General features: G+C 37.6%; 1 protein-coding gene across 11 annotated transcripts in view; it reads left to right on the forward strand.

The window, feature by feature from the left end:
- Kiaa1109 (KIAA1109 ortholog) overlaps positions 1-24,644 on the forward strand; it is a 191,668-nt gene that overhangs the window by 149,033 nt on the left and 17,991 nt on the right. For 6 of the 11 annotated variants that reach the window (XM_029475239.1, XM_029475246.1, XM_029475243.1 and 3 more), the window contains 12 exons: positions 8,937-9,046; positions 9,853-9,943; positions 10,426-10,488; positions 13,530-13,783; positions 15,515-15,730; positions 17,391-17,571; positions 18,043-18,244; positions 19,814-19,975; positions 20,700-20,839; positions 21,987-22,188; positions 23,212-23,412; positions 24,092-24,271. In XM_029475239.1, the coding sequence (XP_029331099.1) occupies positions 8,937-9,046; positions 9,853-9,943; positions 10,426-10,488; positions 13,530-13,783; positions 15,515-15,730; positions 17,391-17,571; positions 18,043-18,244; positions 19,814-19,975; positions 20,700-20,839; positions 21,987-22,188; positions 23,212-23,412; positions 24,092-24,271 (2,002 nt within the window). The remainder of the gene's footprint in view (positions 1-8,936; positions 9,047-9,852; positions 9,944-10,425; positions 10,489-13,529; positions 13,784-15,514; positions 15,731-17,390; positions 17,572-18,042; positions 18,245-19,813; positions 19,976-20,699; positions 20,840-21,986; positions 22,189-23,211; positions 23,413-24,091; positions 24,272-24,644) is intronic. The other 5 variants (XM_029475244.1, XM_029475248.1, XM_021157454.2 and 2 more) reach the window with 4 other exon arrangements.

Consider the following 24,644-nt stretch of genomic DNA (forward strand, 5'->3'; position numbering starts at 1 on the left):
ACACCTCCTCCCCACGCCCCTGTCTCCAAGTGAATGCCCCTGCCCCCCTCTCCACCTGACCTCTAAACTCCCTGGGGCCTCTAGTCTCTTGAGGGTGCATTATCTTAGAATGAACACAGACCCGGAAGTCCTCTACTGTATGTGTGTTAGGGCCTCAGATCAGCTGGTGTATGCTGCCTGGTTGGTGGTCCAGTGTTTGAGAGATCTCTGGGTTCCAGGTTAATTGAGACTGCTGGTCCTCCTACAGGATTGCCCTTCTCCTCAGCTTCTTCCAGCCTTTCCCTAATTCAACAACAGGGGTCAGTTGCTTCTGTCCACTGGTTGGGTACAAATATCTGCATCTGACTCTTTAAGCTGCTCGTTGGGTCTTGCAGAGGGCAGTCATGCTAGGTCCCTTTTTGTCAGCACTCTATAGCCTCAGTAATGATGTCAGGCCTTGGGACCTCCCCTTGAGCTGGATCCCACTTTGGGCTTCTGTTCCCTATCTCAGATATTTGTATTATTTTCATCTAGTTGAAAATAATTTAAACATTCTCTTGATTACTTCTTTGACACATGCTATTTAGAAGTGTGTTGTTTAATCTTGAACCATTTTTTCCAGATAATTTTTTAACACAAACATATACACAATCTGGTTAAATTACATTGCAGTCTGACAGCAGTCATAGCAAATCTTAGGACCTAGAATGTGGCAGCCTGTTTGGGGGAGTTTTCCATGTTGACTTGAGAAGACTTTGAACAAAGCCTTGAGTAGATGTAGATTATATCCATGTGACAGATGTGCAGCTGAGTTGGAGTATATCCAAGTGGATTTTCTGCGTGCACTGGGTCCATTTCTGATGAAAGCTCTCCACCATGGTAGTGAATCCATCTGTTTCTCTTTGCATTTCTGTTAGTTTTTTCCTTGGGTAGTATAAATCATTGATATTCAAACTGATTATTGATATCATTGGATTAAACATCCACCTATTTTGTATTGCTTCATATTGCTTTTGTTCTCTATTCATGCTTTCATCTTTTTTCTTGTCTTTTGTAGTTTTAACTAAACATTTTATGATTCCATTTTCTCTTTTTTTATTTTAATTATGTTTACTTATTTTCTATTGGGTATTTATTTATATTTCAAATGTTATTACCTTTCCTGGTTTCCTCCCCCCTCCCGGAAATCCCCTATGCCATCCTCCCTCCCCCTGCTTCTAAGAGGGTGTTCCTCCACTCACCCACCCACTCTCACCTCCTCACCTCGATTCCCCTACACTGGGGCATCTATAGAGTCTTTATAGGATCAAGGACCTCTCCTCCCATTGATGCCTAACAAGGCCATCACCTGCTACATATGCAGCTGGAGCCATGTGTACTCAAGGACCTCTCCTCCCATTGATGCCTAACAAGGCCATCATCTGCTACATATGCAGCTGGAGCCATGTGTACTCCTTGGTTGATGGCTTAGTCCCCGAGAGCTCTGGGGGGTCTGGCTGGTTGATATTGTTGTTCTTCCTATGGAGTTGCAAACCCCTTCAGCTCATTCAGTCCTTTTTCTAACTCCTCTGTTGGGGACCCCACACTCCATCTAAATGGTTGGCTGAGAGCATCCGCCTCTGTATTTGTAAGGCTCTGGCAGGGCCTCTCAGGAGACAGCTATATCAGATTCCTGTCAGCAGGTACTTCTTGGCATCCACAATAGTGTCTAGGCTTGGTAACTGTATATGGGATGAGTCCTCAGGTGGGACAGTCTCTGGATGGCCTTTCCTTCAGTCTCAGCTCTATACTTTATCTTCATATTTGCTCCTGGGAGTATTTTGTTTTCCTTCTAAGAAGGACTGAAGCACCCACACTTTGGTCTTCCTTCTTCTTGAACTTCATGTAGTCTGTGTTATTTGGAGCTTTGGGGCTAATATCCACTTACCAGTGAGTGCATACCATGTGTGTTCTTTTGTGATTCGGTTACCTCTCTCAGGATGATATTTTCTAGAATTGATTTGGAATTTTGATGGGGATTGCATTGAGTCTGTAGATTGCTTTCAGCAAAGATGGCCATTTTTAATATATTAATCCTGCCAGTCAATGAGCATGAGAGATCTTTCCATCTTCTGAGATCTTTCTCATCTTCGATTTCTTTCTTCAGAGACTTAAAGTTCTTGTCATACAGATCGTTCACTTGTTTGGTTAGAGTCACACCAAGGTATTTTATATTATTTGTGACTATTGTGAAGGGTGTCATTTCCCTCATTTCTTTCTCAGCCTGTTTATCATTTGAGTAGAGGAGAGCTACTAATTTATTTGAGTTAATTTTATAACCAGCCTGTGGGCCTGTGTACCAGAGGCTTTCCATGGAGATCTCTGGCCCTGGCTGGTTCAAGAGTTCTGGAGAAGGGAAGTGAGTGCATGCAGGGAAGGGAGGTCACTTCTACCACTTCTGCTGATGCACTTGGCCCCACCTCCATCTCTGCACTGAGTTGGGTGGGGCTGAGCAGACTAAAGGCCAACTAGCCAGTGAGGAGTGGAGTGGAGCTTTAGGTAGCATATTGGGACAACAGCCCTCTTCCCAAGTGTTACAGCTCTTGGACAGAAGGCTCAGTAGTTCTCGAACACTTTTAATCCTTCAGAATAGGAAAGTTATATACAGTTTTGGGGTGGGTAAAGGTCTGACAACAGGTACCTCTCAGGCCTGGTCTGAGAGTTTTAAGGAAACCTTATTTGCATGTTGGAGGGCTTGGTGATGCTCCTACATGACTGAAGGCCACACACCTCTCTGTGGGGGGCTGTGGGAAGCTGTAGCTATGTGACAGAAGCCAGGGACCCAGGAGGCATGGCCAAACACCTGCTGCCCCATGCAGGTGAAAGTCACCACCAAGCAGGTCACCTAGTTTCCAGATCTTTGCTCAACTAAGATCCAGGAAGCCTGTGCACAGCCTACTGCCCCACACCAGACACTTTGCTGAAGTTGTTTATCGGCTTTAGTTCTCTGGTGGAATTTTTGGGGTCACTTAAGTATATGGTCATATCATCTGCAAATAGTGATATTTTGACTTCTCCCTTTCCAATTTGTATCCCTTTAACCTCCTGTTTTTGTCTAATTACTCTAGCTAGGACTTCAAAAACTGTAGTGAATAGATAGGGAGAGAGTGGGTAGCCTTGTCTAGTCCCTGATTTTAGTGGGATTGCTACAAGTTTCTCTCCATTCAGTCTGATGTTGGCTACTGGTTTGCTGTATATTGCTTTTACTATTTTTACATAGGGGCCTTGAATTCATGATCTTTCCAAGACTTTTTAACATGAAGGGATGCTGAATTTTGTCAAATGCTTTTTCATCTTCTACTGACATGATCATGTGGTTTTTTTTTCCTTTGAATTTATGTAGTGGATTATGTTGATGGATTTCCATATATTGAACAATCCCTGCATCCCTGGGATGAAGCATACTTGATTGTGGTGAATGATCATTTTGATGTGTTCTTGTATTTGGTTGGCAAGAATTTTATTGAGTATTTTTGCATCAGTATTCATAAGGGAGATTGGTCTCAAGTTCTCTTTCTTTGTTGGGTCTTTGTGTGGTTTAGGTGTAAGTGTAATTGTGACTTCATAGAATGAATTGGGTAAATATCTTCTGTTTCTATTTTGTAGAATATTTTGAAGGGTATTGGTATTAGGTCTTCTTTAGAGGTCTGATAGAATTCTCCAATAAACCATCTGGTCCTGGGTGTTTGGTTTTTTTTTTTGTTTTGTTTTGTTTTGTTTTGTTGTTTTTTTGGGTTTTTTTGTTTTGTTTTTGTTTTGTTGTTTTTTTTGGTTGGGAGACTATTAATGACCGCTTCTATTTCTTTAGGGGTTATGGGACTGTTTAGATGGTTTATCCGATCCTGTTTTAACTTGGCACCTTGTATATGTCTAGAAAATTGTCCATTTCATCCAGATTTTCCAATTTTCTTGAATATAAGTTTTTGTAGGATCTGATGACCTTTTGAATTTTCACGGTTTCCATTGTTATGTCTCCTTTTTCATTTTTGATTTCATTAATTTGGGTACTATCTCTGTGCCCTTTGGTTAATCTGTCTAAGGGTTTATGTTATCTTGTTGATTTTCTCAAAGAACCAGCTCCTGGTTTTGTTGATTCTTTGTATAGTTCTCTTTGTTTCTATTCAGTTGATTTCAGCCCTGAGTTTGATTGTTTCCTGCTGTCTACTTCTCTTGGATGTATTTGCTTCTTTTTCTTCTAGAGCTTTCACGTGTACTGTCAAGCTGCTAGTGTAAGCTCTCTCTAGTTTCTTTTTGGAGGCACTTAGAGCTATGAGTTTTCCTCTTAACCACTGCTTTTACTGTGCTTTTATTGTGTCCATAGGTATTGTGTTTTGGTATGATGTGTCTTCATTTTCGTTAAATTCTAAAAAAGTCTTTAATTTCTTTATTTATTTTTTCTTGACCAAGTTATCATTGAATAGAGCATTGTTCAGTGTCCTTGTGTTATGTGTGTTTTCCGTTGTTTTTGTTGGAATTTAAGACAAGCCTTAGTCCATGGTGATCTGACACGGTGAATAGGATTATTTCAATCTTCTTGTATGTGTTGAGGCCTGTTTTGTGACCAATTACATGGTCAGTTTTGGACAAGGGACCATGAGGTACTGAGAAGAAGGTATATTCTTTTGCTTTTAGATGAAATGTTCTATAAATATGTTAGATCCATTTGGTTCATTACTTCTGTTAGTTTCACTGTGTCTGTGTTTAGTTTCTGTTTCCATAATCTGTCCATTGCCAAGAATGGGGTATTGAAGTGTCTCCCCCTATTATTGTGTGGGATGTGATGTGTGGTTTGAGCCTTAGTAAAGTTTCATTTATGAATGTGGGTGCCCTTGCATTTGGAGCATAGATGTTCAGAATTGAGAGTTCATCTTGGTAGATGTTTTCCTTTGACCAGTATCAAGTGTCCTTCCTTAACTTTTTTGATAACTTTTGGTTGAAAGTAGATTTTATTTGATATTAGAATGGCTACTCCAGCTTGTTTCTTGGGACCATTTGCTTGGAAAATTACTTTCCAACCTTTTATTCTGAGGTAGTGTCTGCCTTTGTCACTGAGGTATGTTTCCTGTATGCAGCAAAATTCTGGGTCCTGTTTATGTATCCATTCTGTTAATCTATGTCTTTTGGGGGAATTGAGTCCGTTGATGTTGATATTAAGGAAAAGTGATTTTTAGTTCCTGTTATTTTTGTTGTTAGAGGTGAAATTATGTTTGTGTGGCTTTTTTTGGGTTTGTTGAAAGATTACTTTCTTGCTTTTTCTAGGGTGTAGTTTCCCTCCTTGTATTGGTGTTTTCCATCTATCATCCTTTGTAGAACTGGATTTGTAGAAAGATATTGTGTAAATTTGGTTTTGTCATGGAATACCTTGGTTTCTCCATCTTTGGTAATTGAGAGTTTTGCTGGGTATAGTAACCTGGGCTGGCATTTGTGTTCTCTTAGGGTCTGTGTGACCTCTGCCCAGGATATTCTGGCTTTCATAGTCTCTGGTGAGAAGTCTGTTGTAATTCTGATAGGTTTGCCTTTATATGTTACTTGACTTTTCCCCCTTGGAGTTCTGTAGACTTCTTGTATGTTCATTGGAACCTCTTTCTTTAGATTACGGAAGTTTTCTTCTGTAATAAGATAGTTACTGGCCCTTTAAGTTGGGAATCTTCACTCTCTTCTATACCTATTATCCTTAGGTTTGATATTCTCATTATGTCCTGCATTTTCTGGATGTTTTGCATTAGGAGCTTTTGGCAGTTTGCATTTTCTTTGACTGTTGTGTCAATGCTCTCTATGGTATCTTCTGCACCTTAGATTCTCTTTTCTATATCTTGCATTCTGTTTATGATGCTTGCATCTATGACTCCTGATCTCTTTCCTAGGTTTTATAACTCTAGGGTTGTCTCCCTTTGTGATGTCTTTATTGTTTCTAATTCCATTTTTAGATCTTGGATGGTTTTGTACATCACCTTTGCCTGTTTTATTGTGTTTTCCTATAATTCTTTAAGGGATTTTTGTGTTTCCTCTTTAAGGGCTTCCAGCTGTTTACCCTTGTCCTCCTTTATTTCTTTAAGGGAGTTATTTATGTCCTTCTTAAAGTCCTCTATCATTGTCATGAGAAGTGATTTTAGATCCAAATCTCGCTTTTCTGATATGATGGTGTATCCTGGACTTGCTTTGGTGGGAGAATTGGGTTCTGATGTTGCCAAATAACCATGGTCTCTGTTGCTTATGTTCTTACACTTGCCTCCCACTATCTGATTCTCTAATGCTACCTGCCCTCGCTTTATCTGACTGGGGCCTGTCTTTCCTGTGATCCTGGTTGTGTCATAACTCCTCAGAGTTCAACTGTCTCTGTGTTTCTGGGATTCTGGGATCCTGAGATCCTGGGTGTGTCAAAGCTCCTGGGAGTCAAGCTGCCTCTGGGGCCCTGAGATCCCGGTGTGACCAAGCTCCAGGGATCCCATGAGCCTGTATTCCTGTGCGTGTTAAATCTCCTGGGCGTGGAGCTTCTTGGTGTTGTGGGAGTAGCTGTGGAGTTAGCACCCAAGAACTGCTCAGGATCTCTCTGATCTTATGATCTTGGGTATGTTAGAGCACCTGGGAGTAGAGCTTCCTCTGGGTGTTATGGTACTGGCCTCAGAGTTCACACCCAAGGTCTGCTCAGGGCACCAGCTCAGACCAGAAGGATCCTGTGCCACTGACATTAGTCCTTTTTCATTCTTCCCATTTTGTTGGCACAATGTGGGTATTGCTGCTTAGACATCACTGTCTCCCTTTTTTTTGTCTGGTGTGCTGTGACAATGCCACCCAGATCAGTTTGGGTTCTGTCCAGCTGGTTTCTGTTAAGGATAAACTACATGTAAAACAGTGCAGCTGTTAGTCTGTATTTGTGGGTTCCACAATCCTGAGCTAAGATAGCAACAGATTGAAAATATTTTTTAAATAAATAAATAAAAATAATTGCAAAATAAAATTTTTTTAATTGCTTCTGTACTGAACATGTACATACTTTTTTTCCTTGTTACCCCCAAACAACATGCTGTAATAACTTTACCTCATGTTTATGATCATACTAGGGATTTTAAGTAATCTAGACATTCAGACAATGCAAGAAGCTATGTGTTGGTTGTATACAAGTACTAAGCCATTTTAGTTTTTTCCATGACCTAATTATCTCTTTTAAAATTTATTTTTATTTTTTTAATTTAGTTTAAATTCTGGTACTAACACATTTTAAATAAGAGACTTGCACATACTAAAATTTGGCCATACTCCATACAACTCTACTTGATTTTCTTCTCTTCTCTTCTCTTCTCTTCTCTTCTCTTCTCTTCTCTTCTTTTCTCTTCTCTCCCTTTTCTCTTAGTTATGTTAATATATAATATTTCTTTTTTATTGGTTCTTTGTGAATGTCACATACTGCACCCAGTTCCACCATCTCACATTTCCCTCCTACCTGCCCTCCACCCTTGCAACTTCCCTCCCAACAGAGAAAAATAATCCCATGATGGAAGCTGTAGTGTGCTACAGTGTGTCCCATAGTATACCCTTTGTCCTCCACACTGCCTTGCTTGTATATGTTCATTGCAAATGGCCGTTGGTCTGGTATTCAGCCTCTGGCTTCTACTCCTCTATTAATACTGGACCCTCACTGGGACTCCTCTCGGGTATCCTGTAGTTTTGAGTCTGTAGGAGCAGCCTCTTCATGGACTCTAGCAGTTCGTTGATGGCATAGACATTGGGGTGGGCCAATCCAAAGCCCTGGATCTGGTCCTGAGAGATATATGAGCTGCTCATTCCCACACGGTCATGTTCTCATGCCCTCAGGTACGGCTCACCAGGAACCCCCTCAACCAGGGCCAGCTCTGCCCTCCCCAGGCAGGGTGTATGTAGGGCCTCCTCTTCACAGTGTTGCAGTTGGTGAGGAACATGGCCCGTTTTCCCACTCTCATGAGCCCAGGGCCAGCTGTCCTGCCTGCCATAGGTGGCGAAGGATGAGGGTAGAAGGTAGCAGTATCTCTCTTACCCTTACCCATGCTCCTACACAACAGACAAGTTGCAGGTCCAGCTCTCTCATTCCCATGCTCAAACCCTCAGAGCCAGCTTGCCTACACCCCTGCCATCAGTGTCAGCTCTACTGTGCTGCCCAGGTAACGTGCAGGACCTTCTCTCTTAAGTGCTGCACCTAGTGAGGGGCAGGGACAGCTCTCCTGCTCTTGTGGCCATGGGGCTAGGTCTCCTGCCTGCTGCAGGTGGTGAGGAGCAAGCGTGGAGAAAGGTAGCTCTCCCTTCCCCACACCATTGTATAGGAGACAAGTGGTAGGGGCAACTTTCTCATGCTCATATCTTCAGAGCTGGCTCACCAGCAACTCCCACGAGGTGTGATGCCTGTTCTCCCAAGAATTTCAGCTGGGCTAGGGGCAGGGTCAGCCCTCCTGCTCTCAAGCTCCTAGGGCCAGATCTCCCATGGTGTCTAAGTGAGAGGGTGGGGCAAGTTCTACATTAACATGTCCTCAAACATTAACATGTCCCCAGGCTCAGGCTACAGTCCAGTCTAGGGACTTCCAACTGGCCTTTGGTGGTAACAGACTCCTGCTATTACAGGGCTACGGACCCTCAATGGGAGCACAGACCAGGACCCCACTGTGGTTCCAGGTGTCATCATGAAACCTGGCATTCACATCAAGCTGTTCCTCACTACCCTCAAGTCTCCAGTTCTGTCTCTCTTCATTGTGCCCACATCCTTCTGTTTCTCTTTCTCTTCCATTTCTCCCCCCCTTACTTGTTCCTCTGAGTGGTGTCTGGGGTCTCTGAGTGTCTGGAAGCATGTCAGAAGTAGTCTCTGAGTGCTGTTACGGCACTGAGGCAGGGTCCCCCCCATCAGTATACAATTGCCTTGAGTCACTTTGTTTCTCCTCTACCATTTTATTTAGGCTGCTTCCCTCAAGGATAAGTGGGGTCTAGGTTACAAACCAAGTTACAGCCGATCAAAGAGCATTTCAGCTTCTGGAAGACCACCTCTTAAGAGAATGGAAAGAGCAAGGTAATACATATTTTAATCAATCAACCAAGATTCAATACTTTTTTGATAATATAGAAATCACCCTTATAAGTAAAATAGAAATCACTAGTTACTTTCTGTAAACATCATTGGTTTAAGAAAAACTCAAACCTTCATTCCTCAGTGTAGTAAGAATATTTTAGTAAGGCAATTTTATTTAGGTATGCTTTATGTATAACCTTACAGACTATATGAAGAAATGAAAATTTGCATACTGTTGTTTTTTTCTAAGTAATTAAATTGGGAAGATGATGGAACACATTAAAATTTTAATATTTGAATATTAAGTCAGCACTATAAAAATAACATGTATGAATTCCTGGGGTGGGTTCTAGAGTGGTTGGTAGAGTGTTTGCCTGGCATGTATGAAGCCCTGGCTTTAATTCCTCCTACCACACAAATTGGGTGGTGCCTACCTGTAATGCTAGCTAGCTCTTAGGATAGATAAGGGGGTCAGAACTCAAGAGCATTCTCTGTCTCAGCTACATAGTGGATTCAGGGATGGCCTGGGATACATGAGAAACCTATCTTCCCCAAAATGAAAAAGCATAAATCTTTTTCATAGGTTTAATTTTAGAAAATTTGAAGTTAATTGAGACAAGACTTTTCTACAGATGTTGAAGGTTAATACATGGCATGCCAAAATTTCAGTTATTTGATAAGGTTAATAGTTAGAAATAGAATGTTAATGTCATTAATAAGATTTTTTTATAATGACCATATTGGGGTTTTGTACTTTTTTGTTGCATATTTATGCTTATATCATAACTGCTTTATTTTACTTACAGTTCTCGAATAGGAGAAGCTGATGAGCTCCCAGAAATCCGTGTGGATGCAGCATCTCCTGGACCCAGAGTAACCTTCAACATCCAGGATACAGTAAGAAAGACAGCACTTGTTAGAAATTTGTGGTGCTAAGTAGTTTTTAAAAATTACAGACTTGCAATATTATAATTTTAAAGGTAGCTCACCTGCAATGATAGGTTGCAACAGCTGAAGTATCTGCACTACCAGCAAGCAGCGCATAAGAGCTCCACTGCATGCACATGGCCAAGTATATGCACAGTGAAGATCCCATACCTGCGTGCTCTTAGACGGGGTTGGGTTTGGCTTTTTGTTAGATGGTTTTTGTTAGTAAGGACCCATGTTAAACTGTCCTCTAAGCAGTTGTTACTGTGAAATAAATATTTGTTTATGTGTTAATGTGCATGGGATATAAATAGTAGAAGGCATAAGGAAGGTCAACTTCAGAGCTGCACACTACAGCACGTTAAAATTTATGTTAAAATGTTTATTTGTGGATTGTTCGCATTGTCTTTATTTTTCACATTTTATTTTCTTTTCTTATTATTTTAATTAAGTTGAAAAACACAGTGTGGGGAAGTTCACCACAGTCCAGATCTCCAGGGGAAGGGTACTTTCAGGTACTTATGAAAACAACACAAAATTTGTCTTTAAAACTAATAAACTACCCTGAAATTTTGCTTTAAAAATGTCTTCTTTTCAAGCTAAACTGAGACCTCAGAAATACTTTATATAAATATTTAAGTTTGTTGGAATTATATTTTAATATGTATTTTATAATATCCCATTTGGGTTTTATATTTGCATGTAGCTTAATTTTACTTTGACCTTCAAATGTGAGTAATTTTAATCAGCTTATCAAATCAACTAAGCCAAATTTTAAACTCTAAAACTGCAGTTTACTAAATCATTTACTATTAATTTGTTGATCCTAAAATCAATCTCTTTTTGATCCTGAAATCAATCTCTTTTTCCTTACATTTAACTATGGGGTAAACCATTTTAAAATCAACATCTTTGTTAATTGCTTTAAATACAAGTCAAATCTAACTCCAAGCAGCAAACTGATTGATCATTGACTACTAATTCTTTTAAGTCACTGTAGTACATTAGTGTTCATTACATGTTACATTCAGAACTGAATCTGATGGCATATGCCTGTAATTCCAGCTACTTGACAGACTGAGACAAAAAGAAGTGTGAACCAAACCTTTTATTTTCAGTTTTTCAAGGCATGTTTTCATGTAGCCTAGGCTGACTCTAAACCCACTGTGTCACTGAAGAGTGCCTTGATTCCTGATCCTCCTGCCTCTGCCTCCCAAGGCTGAGATTATAGTCATGTGCCACTAAGCTCATTCTCAACCTGAAAAACTTAGTGAGAACTTATCTCTAAATCAAAGCAGTACTAAGGATATTGCTCACCAATAAACCAATTGCTATCATGCATAAAACCCTAATTTTGATCTCTAGCACCAAAAAATAAAACTTAAAAGATCCATTTAAAAATTGTTATGTTCTGAACAGTATGAAAATGTGCGACATAATACTTACTAATACAGTTAACATTTTAAGCTAGATTTTACCCTGAATGTATCATTAAACTAAACATATAAACTATTAATATAGATATGTGTATATGTGTATATTCTACACACAGCACCAGACATCTAATCTTGCCTAGAAATTTTCTTTTACATTATAGTTAAAAAACAAAAAAGGAAAAGGAAAACAAAACTGGCAATCATTCCAAATATGTTTCATTGTCTTTATTCTTTCAGATTTAAGTCTCAGTATACATCCCATAGTTGTACTGTGTTTACTTAAACTGTATTTGATCTCAAAGCAATTAGGATGTAATACAGGGCCTGGAGACATGGCTCAGCAGTTAAGAGCACTTGCTGCTCTTGGGGAAGGCCTGAGTCTTCCCAGCACCCATATGGTGCCTCATTACCATATATAACTCTACTTCCAGAGAATCTGCTATCTTCTAACCTCTGTAGGCTCCTGCACACATGTGTTACGCGTAATATATATGCTCAGGCACATACACATAAAAGAAATTTTTAAAAAAATGAGTGATATACTAAGTTTGACAAAGATTTACCATTTTTCAAAAAAAAAAACTTGAAAATAAGTCATGTATATGAATTTAAATGGATTTTCTAGTTAAATGACTTTTGGGGTTTTTTTTTGTTTTTTTTTTTTTTTTGGTTGGTTGGTTTTTTTTTGTGGTACTGAGGATTGAATCCAAGGCCTCGCACATACCAAACAAGTGTTCTACCAGTACTTTACATCTGTAGTTATAATCAGAGCATTCTTACTGGTACCAATTTTTGGTGAGCCAGATATTTCAGTAAGGGTGCTTGCTACCAAGCTTGTCAACTTATTGTAATCCTTAGGATCCACATAGGAGAAAACCAGCTAGCTCAAATTGTTTTCTGACCTCCACAAGTATATTTTGGTACATGTATGCACTCTGCCCCTCCACACATACATACATACATAATTAATTAAATGTATACATATTTGAAGATAATTCTAGTCCTATTTTTAAATCATAGTATATTCCTTTTGATTTAAAAACCTTAAGTTGGATAACATGAGGTTAGATATTAGACTTGGCAGTTGCTAACTGGAAAATAGATTATGGATATATGATTTCATATAAAAATAAATATCAAGCAGTGAGATTATCTTTTACAAAAATTTGTCAACTTTAAAAGTTGAAAGATGTTCTGAAAAAAATCTATTCATTTACTCATTTATCATTTTAAGGGAAAAAAATACCTGATTTCTACAAATATTTGTTTTACCATGAATCTCACAGTAGCATCTACTACTTATTAATAGTAAATTAAATTATCTTGCCAACTGCATTTTATCAGGGCTACTCATTTTCAGATGACACTGGAGCAGCACTGTTTATCTGGGAAACTGAGATCAGTTCATAGCAAGTTTTACACACTTCAAAACTGGCTTGTCCCTCAGTGGTGGCACACACCTTTAGTCCCCACACTTAGGAGGCAGAAGCGAGAAGATTTGCTTGAGTTTGAGGCCAATAGGATCTACAGAGTTAGCTCCTGGACAGCCAGGACTACACAAGGACACCCTGTCTTGAAAAACTAAAAAGAGAAAGGAAGGAAGGAAAAGGAACTGCGGCCTCCAGCTAGTTACTTAAAATACAGCATGGTTAGGTTGTCAACTGGTTACATGTCTTTTGTCAATCCATGAAAGTTCAGTTTTAAAGATTTGTCCACAAAACTTCCTCTAAAAAATGTCTTTACTAACAGTCACTGTATTCATCATGAATTGTTCTTCCATCCTGATTTAGATTTGTTTCTTTACACGTAATCTGCTTCCGCTTTGTGTGTACTAATAAAATATGATGCTCTATGTTCCTATAAAGTAAAATTTCACTGTGATTTTTTTTTTTCGCGTGTCAGTGGTACAAACCAAACGGCTGTGGTTTGACCGTTTCCTTCCTTGGTATGCCATTTCATATGTTGAAGAGTCTGACCTTTCTTTCAGGTCACAGTGAGGAAATCAACTCAGAGCTTCTAAAATGTTTAGACTTACATCTTTCATATTTTTAGTTTTTCTCTTTTTAATTGAGAGAGAACTTGAAAAACAACCTGATTTATATTTTCTTTTTTGTAATCAGTTTCCAGAGGAGACAGAACTGGATCTTTTGTCAGTAACAATTGAAGGTCCATCACATTATTCATCAAATAGTGAAGGATCGTGTTCAGTGTTCAGCTCTCCCAAAACCACAGGTGGCTTTTCACCAAGTGTTCCTTTCCAGTCAGAAGATGGCCGAAGGGACGACAGTCTGTCTTCTACCAGTGAAGACTCTGAGAAGGATGAAAAGGATGAAGACCGTGAGAGGGAAAGATTCTATATTTACAGGAAACCCTCGTGAGTAGCTATTTACTGTAAGATCTTTAGGTGGTAAGTCAGAATCTAGAAGTGAGCCTAAGGTATACTATCCAGCCTCATATTTAACAAGCTAAGCATGATGTCCCATTCCTATCACCCCAGCAGTTCAGAGATGGAGGCAGGAGGATTAGGAGTTTAAGGTCCTCCTGAACTACATGGCAGGCTCTACTCCAGCCTGGGCTATATGTGGCGTTGTTTTAAATATAAAATCATGATATCAATAATAAATTAGCAAAAAAGTGTTAATATGTAAGTAATATTATACCTAGCCATAATTTCTAATGTGATTTAACTTTATATGGTGCTGTTTTCTTCTAAATATAAATAGGTTTATTTATATTGCTCTAATTATTTCTCCATGATAATACTTGTCAATACAATAAAACAAAAATAGAGATACGGTTATAGGCTATGATATAGGAAAGAACAATATTGCTCCTGGGCTTAATAAAAATAATTGGAGACACTGAAAGATATCATACAGTTGAGGAAATAGGAATAGTAGAGGGAAGTGTGTATCAGTGGATGGGGATTTTAAATCATTCTTGGAAGAAATGAGAATAGAGTGTTAATGAAATAAAAGGCAGATGGATAGATAGGTAGATCTATCTATCTACATATACATGAAGTCTTACTGAGAAATGTGCCCTCATGAGGAGCTAGAAGGACCTTTCAAATTTACCTGCTTCTAAAGCCTGATCCACTGCAACTGTGGCAGCAAGATTAAGAGTTTCCACTGTTGCCATCTCAGTCTCTTACTGTGCTTAGAGCGTTCCTGCACCCTTTCTGCAGAGTACAACAAATTGCTTTGGAACCTTTCATATTAGCATATTTGGCCTATTCCTTTACTTACTGAAATATAGCTTCAGGTAGCTTTCAAAGAAAAATTAAAATTCAAATCTTAAATGTTTCAAAATATGAGTAACTTTTATGTGCTCATTTGATTATAGCATTGAGTATAGAATTCTCAAAATGTTTGTCTTCCAGCACAAGTGTTTAGCATTTGTTGTTTGTAATCTTCTCAATTCTGTCAGTGTAAATTACCCTCCCTTTTCTAAGTGTCTGAGCGTGTGTGCACTTCTGCAGGGTCTAGAAGTTGGTGTCAGATCTCTGGAACTAGAATTTCTTATGGCTGTGAGCTGTCATGTAGGTGCTGGGAATTGGACCCACGTCCTCTGGAAAGTAATCAGTGCTTTTAACTGCTGAGCCATCTCTCCAGCCTGTGCATTCTTTTTAACAGTAGCCCTCTGAGTCAGACAGTTGCTTCCACTGGACAGAATGTCGGATTTTGTGATCTTTTCCAAGTGTCCAGCTTGGTCATTTTTATGTTTTCTTTTGTGAAGAACATTGAGCATGAGATGTGCCCTTCCTGGGCTGTCTGAATGGGTAGTGCAGCACCTTCCTCTGTGGCAAGGGTGGCACAGCAGGTTTTCTAGAGCCTGTCCTGAGTAAATGAGACTTAATGGTGTTTGTTGGCAGTTCCTTACGGTACCTACATCATTCCTTTCTTTGCTTCTGTGATTTTTGAGTTTCAAAGAATCATGAGATATCTGTTCTTCTTTGACCTTAGTTAGTATTAGCTGGTTGAGTACTTTCTATGAACTTATAAATTAAGAAAATTTCTTTAAAGACTTATTCATATAACACTGGGAAATAGTTCACTAAGCAGACTTCAATTTACTATAATGAGTAATTCCATGTTTTCTGCAGACATACCTCTCGGAAGAAAGCAACAGGCTTTGCTGCTGTTCATCAGCTACTTACTGAACGCTGGCCTACAACTCCAGTCAATCGAAGTCTTAGTGGCACAGCTACTGAGAGAAATATTGACTTTGAACTTGATATACGAGTTGAAATTGACAGTGGAAAATGTGTTCTTCACCCCACTACCCTTCTTCAGGAGCATGATGACATAAGCTTAAGAAGGTAAGAGGCAGCTGGAAAGTTATATGGGGTTCATTAGTTAGAAACAGTGTCCATATATCATGATTTATCACAAACGTTCCCCATCCAACACCGCAAAATTTAAAAGTAAGTGGTTGAAGTTACAGTATTCATTTGCATAACACAGTTTGTTAAAACAAATACATCTTCTATGGCAATTAGAAGCAGATAGCTGATTTAGAATCTGGTAAAATTGTTAATTAAAATAGATCTATAGACCAGGTATTTTAGCTCATTGGTAGAGTGTGTATATATTGTATAAGCACAGGATTTAATCCCCCGTAGTAGTGCGCATGTACACACACACATGCATGCACACATGTACAGGCATGCAGACACAAAGATATAAGTAAAGAATTCTTTGGAATTCTTTGAACAAACCCAAATTTCTTTCTTTGTATTGATTGAAAAGATTCTGTTTTGAGGATAATGCAGGACTCTTGATTAAGAATTTTGATATGTTTACAAAGAAAGACTGGAAGCAGTTATGCAAATAGGGCCTACCTAAATTGAACACAAATAAGACCTGCCTAAATTGAACACAAATAGGGCCTAGCTAAATGGAAATTCAGGGTATAACTTCAGAATTACCATTAATGATGACATAAACAGACTTAACATTAGATTTTGCTTATTTGAGGGGTATGGGTATGTGCAATGTGTATGCTCTAGTGTAAATGCATGTGTGTGCTTTTGTGTATGGAGATCAGAATCAACCTGGGTTATTGACTCTCAGATGATGTCCACTGTGTTTTCTGAAACAGGGTCTTTCACCATCTGAGAGCTCACCTTCTAGGCAAGGTGGCTGACCAGAGAGCATGAAGTGTCTTCCTATTTAGACCCACCCAGTACTAGGATTACGGGTGCGTGTCACCATGATTTATTTTCCAAGGCTGTGTATCTCAAACTCGGGTTCTCATGGTTGCTATTGGAAATGCAGTCCTGCCTGAGCCATTTCCTCAGCTCTTTTTTTGAATATTTCTTCTCCTTTTTTCCTTCTTTTCTGGTCAAAAAAATTGCTTATGAAAGTAAATGACAGTTCCTAGTGAGTGAAAGGATAAAAATGTAGATAAGAATGGCAGAATGTAACAACTGTTGAAACAGATATTGAAGATTTCCTATCTCATTCCCTTTATTTTTATATGTCTAAAATAAAGTATTTTAATGATCAGTCAATGAAATTTTTATAAAATGAGAGAATAAAAAAATACTTTAGACAAGTATAGTATCTTATAAGAGTAATAATGGTGCCTAAAGAATGACTGGTAGACTATTTTAATTGAACGATAACAGACTGCTATGTTTGCCTGTACTTGGTTCATCCTATTATGTTTAAGTGAAGCAGGTATGAACTTAGAAAGGAGTAAAGCAGCTGTGCATGGCACACTTGTAATTCCAGCATTCAGAAGGCAGAGGCAGGAAAATGCCTGCTCTTCTTACCATGACTGTCACCAAGAAAGAAAGAATACTCACACCAATAAATAGAGATAGCTAGGTTTAAGGCATATAACATTATCATTCCTTTCAGACATTAACCAGTCTAACTAGAAGTTCTGTCCTTTTCTTAAATGATTTCTTTTTAAAATATTTTGAATTTGATTTTTTTAATTCACTTCCCCCCCCCTTTTTTTTTTTCCTATAGGAGTTATGATAGAAGTTCTAGGAGTTTAGATCAAGATTCTCCTTCAAAAAAGAAAAAATTTCAAACGAATTATGCTTCAACTACCCATTTAATGACTGGCAAGAAAGTGCCATCCTCTCTACAGACAAAGCCCAGTGACTTAGAAACAACAGTATTTTACATTCCTGGAGTAGATGTCAAGGTAAAAACTGAATTGTTTAGAATAAGAGACTAAAATATTAACAGTTTATTTTCTACTAGATATTTTTCTTTTGCTTATTTTGTAAAAGATAAAATTTTCTGACTTAATCTAATATAGTCATAGTCTGAATATAAGAATATCTAAATTGTGGCTCACCATTTATTCACAGTAGGCTTGCTAAACGTTTCCATCTATAATTTCAATAAGCAATAATGTATTTTTTTAATTTCTAAAATTATTGAATTTTAGACCATTAAGCTTAAAAAACTTTAAAGACAATTTGGATTAAGCTCTTTAATTTTAAAAATGAAAAAATCAAGTACTTCCCAGCCCCTCACAGCTGACTTACAAGCAGAAGCTGAGTCTTCCTCAGGCTTCCAAGCCAGTATTCCTCCCAGCTACATCTTCTGTTTCATGGTATTTCCTCATCTGCAAAATTTTTACTTTTATTTTCATTTTTCTTTAATACAGCTGCATTACAATTCTAAGACACTAAAGACTGAATCACCTAACGCCTCCAGAGGATCGTCCTTGCCTAGAACCCTCTCCAAAGAGTCCAAGCTGTATGGTATGAAAGATAGCACAACGTCTCCTTCTCCTTCTCCTTTACCTTGCACTGTGCAGAGCAAGACTAACACCTTACTTCCTCCCCAACCCCCACCTATTCCCTCAGGTATTTAAGAGACTACACTCTATTTCTGTCATGTTTTTCTTAATTTTCTTATTTTGCTTTCTCTGTTGAGATTCTTTAATTCCTCTGTTTAAGAAAGGATTGCCAATAATGACTATATAAAATCCATATGTGAAAGTATAGGACTACTTTAGATTCTTTCTTATATTTTTATTATGTTAGCATGTTCTTAATAAATATACCACATTTTTAGAACAATGTATATTTGCCAGAGGGTAGTTCATGTGGTTCAAGTTTGGAAGCTATGATCAGTTAGGGATCAAATTTACACATATATGAGCACACTGGTATTATTTGCAGTTATTATTTGTTGTGACCTAAACTATTATCCAAAACTTTCAGCCTTAATCACGTTGCCTATTGAAAAACGAACAAACAAACAAATGTTAAACAAAAATACCAAGAAGAGTTTCTACGTTGAAGCTAAGATGCTGGCTAGGTCACTTGAATACTTGACTGTACTAGAAAGATCTTCCATCATGTTCTAGTCATGTGAATGGCTTACTGGTGCCCTAATTCCACCCCATGTGGATATCACCACTGAGTTGGGAATATTTTTATGACATGACAGTTAACATCCTTTGGGTGGAATGATGAAAAGAAAAGCTGACCGAACCTGCAAAGCTTAATACCTTAGCTTTAAAAGTCACAGATTACTACATTTACAGTTTCTTACTGATTATACAGGCCATTGAAAGCCAGCAAGGATTCTTGGAAAGCATCTGGGAAATGCATATCTTAGCACATGCATGATACGTTACACACACACACATGAATGTCTAACATAGGGATTGTAAGAACTAGGCAAGAATTATTAAAGACGTTTTGTTTAGAAATTTCCCATGATATATAAGCCCTTTAAAGTAGTCAATAAAGAATTATGACAATAATGCCTAGCTAGTGCTTACTGCTTTTCAATTGACATAGTATAGCTAGATCCATTAAGAATGAGGCACATACTAGTATTCCATTGTATAAATGGAGAAAGTTAGGGAGTATAGATTTGGGGCACTTTCCTATATTTATACAACTAATTTTCAAATTGGAGATCGAAAACAAAGTTAGCAATGACTTTGTTGGGTACTTTAATGCATTTTATGAAGCATAAGTACTTGACTAGGAAGAATGAATGAGTCATGGTCTCCTATGTAAAGCATTATTATCAGTATGTACATATTAAGCATAGGAAATCCAAAAGCTGTGATACCTTTCCTTCACTTCCCACTAATTCATATTAGTTGAGATTTTCTATTTTTTTAAGTGAACAAATGGACTAGTACCAGCCAAACAAGTGTAAAGTTGATAATTTGGAACATAGTGTGTGACCAAGCACAAGTAAGAATAAACATAGTATCACAAACATTAATAATATTTAGTCTAACATTTATGTATCATTTCTATCCTATTTTTACTCTTTTGTCTTGTTGTCTTAGATAAAGTACTTCACTTAATTAAGTTGTCATACAATTCTAACTTCTCATTAACTGGTCATATTTTGTTGGGACATTTTATTGAGTTCCATTCAGTGCATCACATTTATCAATATTCTAGCTAAAGGAAAAGGAAGTGGAGGAGTAAAAACTGCCAAGCTCTATGCCTGGGTAGCACTGCAGTCATTACCAGAAGAAATGGTTATTAGTCCTTGTCTATTGGACTTTCTTGAAAAGGCTCTGGAAACTATCCCAATTACACCAATCGAAAGGAATTATACAGGTCAGTACTCTCCACATGTGCATTCTGACTTTAGGTCTTATTTCATAGAGTTTCTCGGTGCTATTACATGTTGTTATATATTCCTATATCAAACCCTCAACGCACATACAGTAGAGGACTTACAGGTCTGTGTTCACTCAGAGATGATAAACCTAACCCTCAAGAAACTAGAGGTCAGGTGGGGTGGGCGTGGGGGCATCCACGTGGAGACGGGGTGCAGTAAAAAGGAGGTGTGGGATGTGGAGCAGTTGGAAGGTGGATGGGAGAGGCGGGGAGTGGAATATGGAATGTAAAAAAATAAATTAAAAATAAAATAAAATTAAAAAAAACAAAACAGAACAAAACTGGAGAAGAACCAGGGAGGTATTTCAGTCTTATTCGGAGGTAGAGAATCCAAGCTGTGGTAAAGCCATATTACTTGTCAAGGTTACAGCTTGATAGTGACAGCACTAGTGATTGTATGTCCCATATTAATGTGTTTCTTGTGCTGGACTCTATTTGTGGGCATGGCATAAGTGCTGTTTTCTGTGTATAGTGTGTGCTGTGGTGGGAAGATTGAATTTGGGGAAATGAACATGAGATTTGAGTAGGTAAGGATATGTAGCCTGACAGACTTGAAAGCAAGTTTCTGTTGTTGATGCATCTTATATCAATACTAGTTAGGAATAAGGATTTTCCCGTGATTTGCCCTTGATATAAGACTTGAAACTAAATATTGTAACAGCGGTCAGCTCACAAGATGAAGATATGGGGCATTTTGACATCCCAGATCCTATGGAAGAATCAACAACATCCCTAGTGTCATCTTCAACATCTGCATACTCTTCCTTCCCTGTGGACGTTGTGGTTTATGTGCGAGTTCAGGTGAGGTGTGTTGTTACTCCATAAAGAAAATATTTGATTTTAAATTTTAACATTATTTCCTTTCAGATTTTTCTGAATCATAATCTCATGAATGTTTGATATCTCTACAATGGCTTGGAAGTTTGCTAAGTCCTGAGAAGTATATGTAAAAATTTGTATGAATTTACTATTCCGATCAGTTTCCATTTTGGGTTTTTAATCTTCTATGAAACAAAATTAAAATATTTAAGTTTAAACCTTTTGAAAGCATTTTATCTTTTTATTAGTATGGTACCATTTACTCTCACCATTACACTTTCTGGATGGATTTACCATATAATTAAGATACAATAGTATCTTTTAAGGAGTTTGTGTAAAAGTTGTATAATTTTAAAATATTTTCTTATTTAATTCAATCTTATCAATGCACTTTTAGGAATATATATTATCCTTTGACTTAATCCATTTGTTAAAGAGGATTAGAAAGATGCCTGTATCCAAAATTTAAGTTCAGATTACCAGTCAGATAAAATGTTTAAATCAGTCTGTAAAAATAAGAAAAGTGCTGGTATCATTTATTGCAGCAATTTTCTACAGAAACAGTTTGTCCAGAAGATCATTAGTCTGAGACGCTGGAGTTTTGTACTAGCTTATGTTAAAAGTCTGATGAAAATATACTAAGTACTTAAGAGTTTATAAAAACTTTTGTTACTAACACAGCAGTACTTAATGTTTTAACATGTGATTACCTCCTTTAAAAGATCTGACTCTTAACAAAACATAGTGTGGACATGAATATGTTTAAGGTTCTGAATTATCCAAATGTCAGTGGATGTTCAAATACTTGGTTGTAGACAATATCTCAAACTCTGTAGCCCAGGGTGGCATATACCCTAGGTTGGCCTTGAACTTGCAATAATCCTCCTCCCCTACAACCCCTTAGAGTGAGTCCTATACTATAATATTTAGCTTCATAAAGATTGTTCCTTCCTGTTAATACACTTTGGTTCTATGTCATCCTTTTCTTTTTATGAGTTCTGGCATTAAATTTAATTTCTTTTAAATGTCAGATGATTAAACATATTTAGTTGTGTATGTTAAAAAATTACATATTTCTTTTAACTATTAAGTTCTTAAAATCTTTTTCCCCCTCCTTTCTACACTTTAGCCTTCACAGATCAAATTTAGCTGTTTGCCAGTATCAAGAGTAGAATGCATGCTGAAGCTACCATCTCTGGACTTGGTATTTTCTTCAAACCGAGGAGAACTGGAAACTTTGGGGACTACATACCCTGCAGAGACCGTATCCCCTGGCAGTAATGCTCCTCAGACCGGAGCAAAGGCCTCTGCTAGCAAAGCTGGAATGCCAGGTATAGAGATGTTAAGCCACCTGGTGCAAGGCCAAGTACTGTTCTTAATAGTTATTCATCTATATTTTAAATAGAAAAGCAGGATATTAAAAATTGTGACATTTGTAAGAAAAAAATCTATAGTAGACCAAAGTTGTAAGTATATTTCATGTTAGTAGAATATGAGTCCTCTTTAATTTATATGTTTACCTCAACAGTAATTAGATAGCATTACAGCTTCAGCTTGCATGCCACTAGAAGCACTATAATAAGAATACTAATAGTTCATGCATCCATGTACTTTTGAGTGTTTGTGTCATATTGGACTATACATTTTAGGAACAAAGAGTTTTGCAACTGGAAATAAAAGATATGCTTTTATGAAGGTCTATCCTTATCAAATTTTGCCAAGTAGCACTTGTATTTTTAAATGGTAAATTTTGCTGTCTACCTCCTTTGTTTCGTTAAAGATTTGATTATAAAGTACAGTTGAGGATTTCTTGATTTCTAGCACTTCTTCCTCACTGAAAGCTCTGTGCTACAAATCATATAGAAACCATACAAATGTAAGTGAGAGTGCAGTGTTGGCTAGTTTGAGTGGGGAGTGACAGTAGACTTGTGTAAACAGCAGTTCTTAGCCAAGGGCAGCACATGCCTTTCAGTATTGGATCTCTAACTGGAAGACAGTGGGGAAAGCAGGAGCAGTGTGCAGATATCTGGCCAATCTGAAGACCCTTCTTTCTAGAAAGAATAATTTGATTTAAAATGTTAGAATGGCCAAGTGGAACTCAATAAAGCAAAAAGTAAGGTGGCTTAACATCTTTGAACTCCTAAACGCCAGTTCCAGAGAAGCATGAAAACTGTTAATGGGAAATCATCCTTCAGATTTGGAAGGTGTCACTCGGGCTTAGGACCTGGTTTTTTGTACAGTTAACTTGAATTCAAAATTTTACCAAATAGCCTTATGTTTGGCTTTTGAGAGAGAGCATGTTTGTCCTTGTAGACTTCCCTGTGGCTGATGATGCTGCAATGTCTCATTTACAGGCTCTTCAGGATTAGGCAGCCCACTTGGCCGAAGTCGACACAGCAGCAGCCAGTCGGATCTGACTGGGTCCAGCAGCAGTTCATCGGGCCTGAGCTTCACTGCATGCATGTCTGACTTCTCCCTGTATGTGTTTCACCCCTACGGTGCTGGGAAGCAAAAATCCACTGTTTCTGGTCTTACATCTGGATCAGGAGGACTAGGTATATTTGCTCTTAGGCATCTTTGTTAATTTTTTAAGCTTTCTTTTCTTAGACTACATGACTGTGACTATAAGCCAACATGAGAAACTTGTATTTTTCCCTTTTGATAATACCTATCTTATCCCTGTTTTATAAGTAAAACTATGAAACAAATTCAGATAAACTGATGACATAAGAATTTAAAATTTAAGAATGCTTAGTAAATGATATGTATAGCATAATATAGAAGAGTTTTCTTAAATTATTAAATCAAATTCATTAAAATGTTATCAAATCACTTATAAAATTATAGTCCGTAAAAAGTAAAATTTTTAAAGTATGTAGGCTATGCTTAGTAATTTTAAATGAGATCATTAAACTGTCATTTAGTAAAACTAAATCTGCATTTTAAAGTTCAGGTCTCATTAGTGACTATTTCTTACAGTCATATAAGTAAATACTACCTTTGGTTATTGGAATGAGCTCGTCATGTATATGAGCTTCAACCTGTCCAAACTCTGTGAGAAATGCAAATGCTTCTTAGATTATTCTGTCTAGATTTTCACTAATTTAACTCCTGTTAATTGGTGACATGTTACAGTATATTGGATAATCTTCTTTAACTAGTTGTGTGCATATGCACACATCTGTATGTACATGTGCATACATGTGGGCATTTTTCTTGTTTTGTTTTTCTCAGGGAATGTGGATGAAGAACCCACTTCAGTCACTGGTCGAAAAGACTCACTAAGTATAAACCTCGAGTTTGTAAAAGTGAGCTTGTCTCGGATAAGGCGCTCAGGAGGCGCCTCATTTTTTGAAAGTCAATCTGTAAGCAAGTCTACAAGCAAAATGGACACTACATTAATCAATATATCTGGTATTCTCTTTTATAGTTTTTAATTAAAATATTATCATTTTAAACAATGAACTCTATTTTTAATAGTGCTTAAATATTAAGTATACATAAACATTAAGCTTAGTGATAAAGGTAAGAAGTTCAGCCTAGCCTACAAAGACTCCAAGGGTAAAAAATACCAAATTAAAGAACAAAAAATTCTTATTTTTTTATTTTGCTTCTTCTTGATTATGGGTTCCTAAAATTTATGACTTTTTATGTGTATCAACTTGTAGATATTTACAACACTAAAAATCGGATGAGTAGCTTTAATAATAAGTCCTACTTTGTGTTAGTAGGTCTTTGCATTGTAACTTGAGTACTTAAAATTAAGTGAATATAACCATCTTGGGAA

The sequence above is a fragment of the Mus caroli genome, chromosome 3 (genome assembly GCF_900094665.2).
Source record: "Mus caroli chromosome 3, CAROLI_EIJ_v1.1, whole genome shotgun sequence".
Taxonomy (NCBI): Eukaryota; Metazoa; Chordata; class Mammalia; order Rodentia; family Muridae; genus Mus; species Mus caroli.